A 9737-nucleotide genomic window follows, 5' to 3' on the forward strand; every position below is an offset into this window, starting at 1 on the left:
TCTCGTAATGTTTTAGGAAAAATATATGTTTTTTTTTCAATTAAAGTATGATTAAATTGACATAAATTCAGACTCAATAAAAAACTAAAAAATTAATTGATCAATTTTTTTTCGATTGGAGAAACAAATTAAATTCTGAAATTACTTGAATTTTTTTTTTGACTTTGGGAAAATTTGAATCGTTCAAAACAGAACACATATGATTCATCGAGAGCACAATCTGCACAAGTTTTAACAATTGAAATTAACAGTTATGAATAAAAAATTAAATTTTTCTTCAGAGCAACTCAACAAAGTTTTGGGTTCTCATTCTAGAATGAATTTTTGATTTTGCACCTAGTTTCTGTTATTTTTTGTTTTAGACAGAAATTTTGGGTGGTTATCTGGCAAGAATCTTGCAAGATTCTTGCGAGATAGTCTCCCTCTTCCAAGATTCTTGCAAGATAACCTCCATCTTGCAAGATCTTGCAAGATCTTGCAAGATAACCTGCATCTTGAAAGATCTTGCAAGACAACAGTCTTTTGCAAGAATCTTGCAATATCATGCAAGATAACCTCCCTTGATGGACTAGGGAAAATACTGGATAGCACGCAATGATTATTTCTAACTTTGAGAAAATTGTCTGCAAATCTTAAGGGTCGGTTCTTTCTTTCAGAATATTTTGACTAACTTGAAGCAGTTTTATTGTTACATCTGGACAATTAAAATACTTTGAGCGCAAACACAAAAAGAATTTCACATGCAAGGTTGTTTGAAAAATCTGACACGAAATTTTTTCTTGTTTAGGAGAGTCGAATGCCGCCGTTGTTTTGTTTCAAAAATGAGTTGAACCAATCCGGCTCCGAAATAATTCCATATTAACCGAAAACTACTATAAAGATATTCGAAACACTTAAAAATTCGCTCCCATTTCAGCAATCTCAAAATCAAATAGTCAAAGTTTGCTGATGTTGCGCCGTTTTCCATGCACCAAATTCTAGTAATTTGGTTGTTTTTGATCAAGCAAACAAAAGGCAGCGAAAAGTGACTAGATAAAATTTGACATTCGAAACTATTTTTACCTGTTGCCTTCTCCTAAATATGTCAATTTCAAAGAAACTAAAAACTTCAGCGATCTGAACTAAGAAACGTTTAGGAATTCTTTAAACTAAGAAACTTTATGGAATACTTTTCAATAAACATCTATTCAAAATTGAAAACACATAACGAATTCAAGTTCTCTTCCGTTGTCATGAGTTAATTTGTTCAAGTTGCGTTGCTTCTTCAGAATCAAATTTCTTCACGATTTGAATTGGTTTTCACAGCATTGACTTCTTTGCGATATATGCGTTGCAGTTTGGACAAGAATGGACAGCGTCTTTGCACCCGTCAATGCAGAGGGGAATGAGACAGCATCCGCACCAGAACCCAAGAAGCAAAATTACTCCCGCGATCAGCCAGGTACCCATACCTGAAAAAGAAACATTGCTTTTAATTATAAGAATGAGTTTCAAATCTCCATCTATTTTTGACAAAAAAGCTTCTCCAAGCGTTTCGGGAGTGCCTGGAAATCTTTTTTGCCGACCTAAAATAATTAAAGTCGAAAAATGTTCCCATGAGAAAATCGAAAACAGCGGTTGTGCATGTTTTCAGATTATCAGAACAAGTTTGATAAGGTTTTTTGATAATGCAAGATGACAAACTCATGAAAAAATATGTTAGCTCAACGCTAGAAGCAAAACGATTTCTCGAATCATCATACACCAAGAATTTGTAGAGTACCCCATTGGAAAAAATAAGCTAATAAAAATATGCCCTTAAATCCGCAGTTATTGCGTGTTTCACAGGTAATGTCTACAAATCTCAGATCGCTCTTTATTTTCTCAGATCGAAACTTTTAACTGAAACAGTTCTACAAAAGAAAACAAAAATTAGCATTTGAAAACAGAATAATGTTTAATAGCGTATTATGTGTTTGATTCGGATGTTTTTTGGTGTTTTTGAGTCAATGTAAACTTTTACAGAAAAGTGGGATAATTGAAAACTTTTTTCTCGACCATTACGGAAACACGCCTGTGTGAAATCAAAATCGTTCAAGTTAATTTTTTTGAGCGAGGCATTTGGCAATATGTAGGTAGAGATATATTGCCACATGACTTGTTCAAAGTAATGGGGTTCACAATATTTACAAGAAATTTTATAGAAATTGATTCTCAACTCAGTGAAGATATTTGAATAACCCGGGTTGACCAAAAACGCTTATCATACTATTTCATATTAGGAAAAAAAATCCTTCTAATAATATTTCACACTATTTCAAACATCAAAAAAAGACTAATTAAATAGCAAGAAAAGTAATTTTTCCATACTATGAAATAATAAAAAAAGCATTTATTTCCACATTCTGGAATTTATTAACATGCGTTTTGCCTTACTTTTATCACAAAAATTTTATCAAATTAGCAAAACCAATTTTTTTTTCTAAAAAAAGGTATGATAAGCTTTTTTCGTATATGAAATTGTATGAAACAAACATATTTTCAATGAATGAAAAATTTTTAAAAATTTTGCTTTGAATTTTTTGTTTCATCCAAAACACTAACCAAGGATTTTTTGTTATAAGGAAAACCAGAGTGTGACTGGAAGTTCCCACGGAGATAAACTGCATTTGGTGATTTTAGCCGTGTAACTTAATTTCAACATTCTCACATATATTTAGCCAATTAAGTAACAAAAATGTACTTTTTTCTATGTGGCTAGATAATTTTTAATTTGAAAACTTTGGTGATTGAAAGAAGCCTGTTTTTTACAAATTTATATCTACCTTAGCATATGAAATCAAAAAATCATTATAGTGTTTTTTAAAAAAAAACTTTTTTGGTGATTTTTGGTTTTTTTTTGGAGAACCGCATTTTTCCCAAAGACGCCGTGTAAAAAATTGTGTGATAAGGGTTTTCCTTCTACGGACGTCCACCAGGGAAAAATCGACAATTTTCAAATGTTTTATTAGCATTATTTTGAAACTGTTGATTTTCAAAGTTTGCCAATTAACCAGTTTTTTTCAAGAGAAGCCCATGTTCTCAACAGATCGCCCATTTTTGTTTTTAAAAAAGTCTTGTTAGAACTGACAATGGAGCAAGAAAAAGTTGAATTATAGACGAATCAAGATATCAGATCATTTAACGGTAACACTTCAATTCGCTGGAATTTTATTTATAAAAAGTATTGACGAGACTGCATTTTCAAAGGCAAAAAACAAACAGATAAATTTTGTTTTGTGACTTCTAATTTTTTTTTTGCACGCAGCACCGAAAACTAAAAGCTTTTACCAGATCATTTTAATTCGAATCGATAAATGTCAATTTACCATTTGCAGATGATTCAGTAGGTCATTTAGATTTTTTATATCGAAAAAGCTTATTTTCTCTACAATTTTTTGATCAATAATAATGTCATATGTGCCTGAATATGACATTTATTGTTAGTACGACAATAAATAATAAACTAGATTAGTAATACAAACTAGACCACAACAAGTGAAAAACTGAGAATGTAGAAGAGAGCAAACACTACCAGTATTTTTACCTATCTCATAGTTGACGCTTGTAGTTACTGTGGCTCTGCAGTGGGGACACTGGATTGTTGCCGGATTACTGCCCAGACTCGGATAACCGCCTCCCACCAACACAGTTGTAGTCCTGCAAAAGAGACCCAAATCTTTTTAAAGTTGTGTTTAATTTTAAAAAAACGCTGGCAAACAACTCGATCAAAGTTATTATAAAGCCTGCTCGAAGATTTCAGCGGTAGTCAGGAGAAAGGCTTTGGGCGTTACGTCAGGTTCAAACAGAGCTCCTGCCTTGAGGTTTTTAGTTTCACTCCGACAGCCGTACTTTTGTTTAGATCATTTCGATGGTTTTGATCAGTATTTGCAAAATTCAGGGCTTTGGTGCGTCTTGCTTGAAGTAAAAACAGGAAACTAAGACATGCATTACAAAACCGACAATAAGTTTTTTTAAAAAAATGTTAAACAGCCCCACAAATTTTTTTTTAATTAGGCTTTTTCTGTTTTTGTTTGGCACTTACTGGTAATTTCCAGTGTACTGGAATGTTGCGGGCTGTTGATGAGGAGGCTGTCCGTAAGGTGGAGGTGGCTGGCTGTAGCCTGAATTGTAGCTTCCAGGTGGAGCACTTGCTTGAGTAGGATAACTCGACATCACTTTTTTGAGTAAAGTTGGAATCTGTCAGTTTATAACTTATTAAAGCTGTATAAAATGTGAAAAGGTCAATGCCGTTTTCTCGAAGATATTATTTTTTGTATAAAAACATTTGTATCTTTTTGGATATAATCACACTGATGAATATTTGTTTTTTATAGTATCGGTTTTGTATCAACCAGATCAAAGAAGGTCGGGGTTTTCGCAACCCGCACTGGCTTGATTCGTAAGTGAACACAAAAAATTCACCAGATAATTTTTTCTTTTATGACACTTCTATCTAAGTCTTAGGTATTAAATTTCTCTGGCTGACAGATATTTTTTAAAATTCTGTTTTCTCACCAAATGATGAGTTGGAGATGGTAAAAATGCCGATTTTATTATTTGAAACGTATTTGGATGGAAAACAGCAATGAAAGCTTATGTGTTACTCTTTGTTGGTAAAATTTTCTGGCCAACTACGTTTGACGCAGAGTAATTTTAGAAAAAGATTTTATAACGTCACAAAAAGAAAAGAAACACGCTCTTCTGTTACGTTTTTGGCAAAAAAAAATTCTTCACTTTTCAAAGGCTGCTTCGATAATGTTGTGAATTCGACGTGCTATTAAACATTGCTGATAGATTTATTTTTATTATTTTACTTGCTGAGTGTGAATATGCAATTAAGTTTTTGTATAGCATGCGACTTTTCTATTACTACATGATCAAAAATTAATGACAGAATTATACATAATTCAAATGAGCAAACCAAAAATGACAATGGATTTAACAAATCTCAGTCTGACGACTCAAAGCAAGGATTATACACCTCTTCAAAAAAGAAAAAAAAACAATTCGTTTGTTGAAAATCAAGTATTTGAAATTAAAATTAAAATTTGAAAAGTTAAAAAGCAAAGTTATTGATCATACAATGTAATATAAAAATGAAATTGGCCAAATAAAATTAATTTTAACCCAAGTTATTTTTCAATAGACTGCCACAAATTAAACTTGTTGGTAAAACTTTAAATACAAAAAAAAATAAAATTCAACATCATGGTTTGTATATTAAAGCATTTTTCATTACACTATATTATTGTATAACGTTCCATATAGGAAAAGATCCCAAGAAACAAGAAACTTTTCTATAATTGTAATATTATTCCGAAGCGTGAAGATGCGATTTTTGAACGATGTTTCTTCAGCTGATGGTTTGGGTGTTCTCCTTTCCTCTCGTACTGAATTTAGGGCGGTTGCCACGTATTTTACTGTCTTACTTATTTGTTTCTCATGTGATTCTATTAGTTGGTTTGAGATTCCCTTAAACACAACCACTGTCAAATTGAAAAACTCAACACGAGTGCAATCAATATTAAAAACATTTTGCAGTATTGGCTTTCTTATTGGAAAGCAATTTTTCGTGCCGCACGCAATTTTTCATAGAATAACTTTAATTTCCTGTTGATAAATAAGTGTTTAATCAGTCGAACTTCGAGTTACTTTACAAATGGTTTGTTTAACGGTGCTTTCTTTGTTCAATATAGAAAAAATCCAGAGTTTGTTATATTTGCCTCATTCACTGAAAAAAGTTGACTCTGTTTTTTACCTTTCAATTTTAAATTTTAAAGAAAGCTTTTTGAATCTTAAGAAAATGACGCCACAATTTTCCATCTGGTTTAAAACTGGATCCGTTTTTTTTTTGTTTTTCTATGAACAGTCTATCGTATATCATCAACGTATTGAACAACCATAGAGTAATTTGATGCTTGTTAATTCGTATCACTATGATTTGATCGAAGATGAGTAGTCCTGGTACTGATTCTTGCCGGACACCTTCAAACAAATCAATCTAATCAGATTTCAGGTTGTTTACAAATTAGTTTTTGTTGTCTGTTGATTGCAAATTGTTCAACGAGTCTTATCAGTTGAGAGAGTTATATTTTCTAATTTTAATTTATTTTTGTTGTGACTCATCTTTCCAAATGTTTTGGAAAGATAAAGTAGAAATAGAACAACTATTTTTTCTGTGATCAATCAATTTTCGAAATGATTCAGTGTAAAATTATTGTGCATCTATAGTTGAATACGATACTCGAAAACCGAATTGATTTTTGTTGATACGATTTTCGTTCACTGTTGACGTATCAGCAGGAAGTTTTATTGGCCTATAAGATTTTTGGTCTCTGATTTATGTGTTTTTTGTAATTGGCGCATCAATAAGTTTTTCATGGTTGATAGAAAAATTTTAACAAAGTCATTCAGACGGAATCGTTTATGCTATCATCAGTGCCCTTGCGGGTATTTCAAAAGTTCATGGTTTTCTAATTTTTTTTTCTAATCTCAATTCTTTCTTGCCTTCCAAAGATGTAAGAATCTATAATGGAATAATTTATCTTCAAGTGATTTCTCGCTGCAATTAAGTGCTGCAATTATTTTGTTTATTTATAAATATTAAAATTAAAATTATTAATATTAAAAAATAAGTTTGTCGATAAGTAAGTTTTGGAGTGTTTTCCTTAAAAAACAATCCTAAAACAGGAAATAATTAAATTTACTCATTTTCTTAATTGTCTGTAAGTTCATCTCCAAAGACTATACAGAGAATAGATCTCTTGAGTTTCTGGGATCACTTGGCGTTTTCCAGCGTCGCAGGTAGTTTTTGAGCGTTTCAAATAACGTCTTATTGCAAGAGTCAATTTTTAGTGTGATTCTGTTGTCTGGTGTTTACTGTTTCTATTAAACACTGTTTTTGCTGGTGCACAGTTTTTCAAACATTGTATTAAACTTTGAAAGAACTTGGACTATTTTTCCTTTTTTTGCTTATCCATGAAGAAAATCTTCATTAGTTTTCATTTAAATTGTTCTGCAATCTTTTATGTTTTTAAATCGTAAATTTTCCAGTTAAAAGTAATTTCGGACTTGTTTTATTAGAGATTTTAAAATGAAGATTTATTTTATGTATAAAACTCAGGGAAACTCATGAGCCCAACTGATTATGTGATCAGTTGGGCTCCTTAACTAGGTTGAATTGGAATGAGTTTCTTTCGAACTTTAATCTTATTTTTATCTTCAAAAAGAAGAAGAAAAACTTCTTGGGATAGAAGCAAGTAGTATGAACAAAATTCTCCTTGCTCGAGACAAAAAAAAACTTTCCGGGTTGAGGACCGCTGGTCATGTTTAAACGCTTTGAAGGAACGCGCCAAACTTCATTCCTCTTTTTGTGAACATAATGTCATTGTTTGGTCAGTTTTTTCTAGAATAGCCCACAAAGCTTAGACAGCTGAATAAACTGTGAAAAGATCTGATCAAAAGCTTTCGATTGAGTCCGTCCTGACTTTCTTTAAGTGTTGAATCAAGATTAAATTTATATCATTCACAATGATGATTTTTAGAAAAAGCACTGAGACGAGTTTGTAAAATTGAACCAGCAAGGGTTGATGATATAATTTTTAATAAATTTAAAAGAAACAAAGTGGACAGCGCGAAATTTCTTCAGCCTCAAAGTAGTCTCAGGTTGTCGAGAAGCTTCAATCAAAAGAGTAAAACACAGCCATAAAACACAACAAAAAAACTTGCGAAACTGGTGATTCAAAAATTTTACCAGTAATGGTATAATAAAAATTTGGGATTTTTTTCCGCTCACATAAGAAATGCTTTTTTAAAAAAAAAATACTTAGTTTGTTTTGGCTGTTGATTTATAATTTCTTTCAGAATTCCTTACGAGGCCAAATTGCACTAAAAAGGCGCCCAATTTGCTGCCTGCGTGACAATGGAATCCGGGTAAAAGCTTGTATCTTGTTCCAAAATGCAAATGGTTGTCACCAACAGGTTTTCCATAGATTCTGCGTTCAGATACACAAACCACTGATTCCAGTATTATTTTGCCTACCAATTCTGCTTGAAGTTACTTCAGTCCCGACTGCAGTTTTTTCGAACCCACTTATATTTGCGAAAACCTCAAAAAGGTAATTTTAATATACACATTCTCCTTTTTAGCATTGGTCTCTACAAATATTTCTGGTTTGCGCAAACTCAGTTGCTGATTCCGCTAGTTTTCTGAGGTTTCTTCAAATTTTGTTGCGGACTCCTGTTTTTGGAGCATAATTCAACAATACAGTGTTAAGGCTTCTCGTTTGCAAAATATATATCACCAAAACATTTCAATGTTTTTTTGAGTTTCCATTCCCAGCAATTTGAGTTTTTTCCATAATGTTTTTTTTAATTAAGAATTTTGATCCCCTCGGCTCAAAATAAACAACTACGGCTCGAAAAAAGCCTCTGCCCAAAAAAAAATATCTGCAAAAAAATGTTTGAGAAATTTCGTTTTGGGCTGGAAAAGAAACATGAATAACTTTGGGGCATTTTTGAAAACACTTTTTAAGTTTATGAAATTGTCATCAGAAAATGCTGGTTATACAATTCCCAGTTAAGACTCGATTTAAAACTCGATAACTCCAATTTAGCAAAAATGTATCAAACTTGTTTGATTAAAATTTTTTCATAGACCTAATTTTTCTGTCAGCAACTTACTATTTGACTAGCTTTTTTTGGTCTGTGAACGTCAACCCGGAATCATAGTGCTTTAAGCTATAAAATTTTGTTCATTTAAAATTGTTTGTCAATTTTTCTGTAACCAAACGACTCTGAGATACTTAAGAGGAGAACCGAGCAGCTAGGTTTTGCACATATAGCTTCTCATGTCATGTTAATATCCTCGCAAACAGACATAAAGAATTGTGATTTATAGGTTCAATAAGGTTCACGGGAAGCTGACGCGCTTGAACTACAATAAACGCCGTGAAAATTGGCAGACAATACTGAAAATTTTTCTTGGCCGGTTTTTTAAAAGTCATATCTGTTCTGAAGAGACAAATATTTGAAAAATTTAGTGCTTAAAAGAGAAAAATGGACAAAATTTGTTTACAAAATAACTAAATAACTGTTTTTGAGAATTCTGTACAAGAATTGAAGCAGAAACTTTTTGAACTTTTCTGCTGGAACAAATTTTTTGCTTATTTAGACCCTGGCCCCGCCGCTGCTTTTGACGCCAACCTCTACCATTTATTCCTCTCTCTCATTCATTTTGAGCCTATAATTTCAAACTCCTTGCGCTGTTTCCAGACCAAAAACAACTCTGAAAAAAAAGTTTTCTATACAGGTTATTCTACGCCATCAAAAACGATAACCCGAATTTTGGTCACACAAGCGTCTTCCGAACAGTTTTAGATACAATTTATCTAGCAAATGTCAAAAAAACTGTTTCTTTGTTTGTTGTAAGGAAAAAGTCGCAACTTCAAGCAACTTCAAGGTTTTGGGACTGTAGGTGTCATATTTGGCAGAAATGGTAGTGCTACCTTTAGCCGAAAAAAAAACCACATCAACCATAAATGTTTTGCACTTGAAATGCTAGATATACCTCTCATAACTTTTGGTTCAGCATAAGAGTAACAAAAAGTACTCTCAGAAATCGTTTCCATAGGTTTACGCAAATGTCTAGCCACAAACATCTTTTCGATGACATTGAAAAATTAAATATTTAAAAACAGTTGGTCAATGATACGATC

The 9737-nt window shown here is 32.2% G+C and overlaps 1 protein-coding gene across 2 annotated transcripts; it reads right to left on the bottom strand.

The window, feature by feature from the left end:
• Positions 1-1169: 1169 nt before the first annotated feature.
• On the bottom strand, positions 1170-4763 carry LOC134855455 (lipopolysaccharide-induced tumor necrosis factor-alpha factor homolog). Of its 2 annotated transcripts, none has more exons than XM_063871987.1 (4): positions 4537-4763; positions 4064-4196; positions 3566-3678; positions 1170-1451 (listed from the first exon to the last, which is right to left on the bottom strand). In XM_063871987.1, exons 2-4 carry the CDS (start codon positions 4192-4194, stop codon positions 1300-1302), a joined length of 396 nt encoding a protein of 131 aa, XP_063728057.1. In that variant the 5' UTR covers positions 4195-4196; positions 4537-4763; the 3' UTR covers positions 1170-1299. The 2 variants fall into 2 exon arrangements, with proteins under 2 accessions (XP_063728057.1, XP_063728055.1); XM_063871985.1 differs by having other exon boundaries at positions 4064-4242; positions 4626-4761.
• Between the last annotated feature and the right edge of the window lie 4974 nt (positions 4764-9737).

Source organism: Symsagittifera roscoffensis, chromosome 10, assembly GCF_963678635.1.
Source record: "Symsagittifera roscoffensis chromosome 10, txSymRosc1.1, whole genome shotgun sequence".
NCBI classification, from domain to species: domain Eukaryota; kingdom Metazoa; phylum Xenacoelomorpha; order Acoela; family Convolutidae; genus Symsagittifera; species Symsagittifera roscoffensis.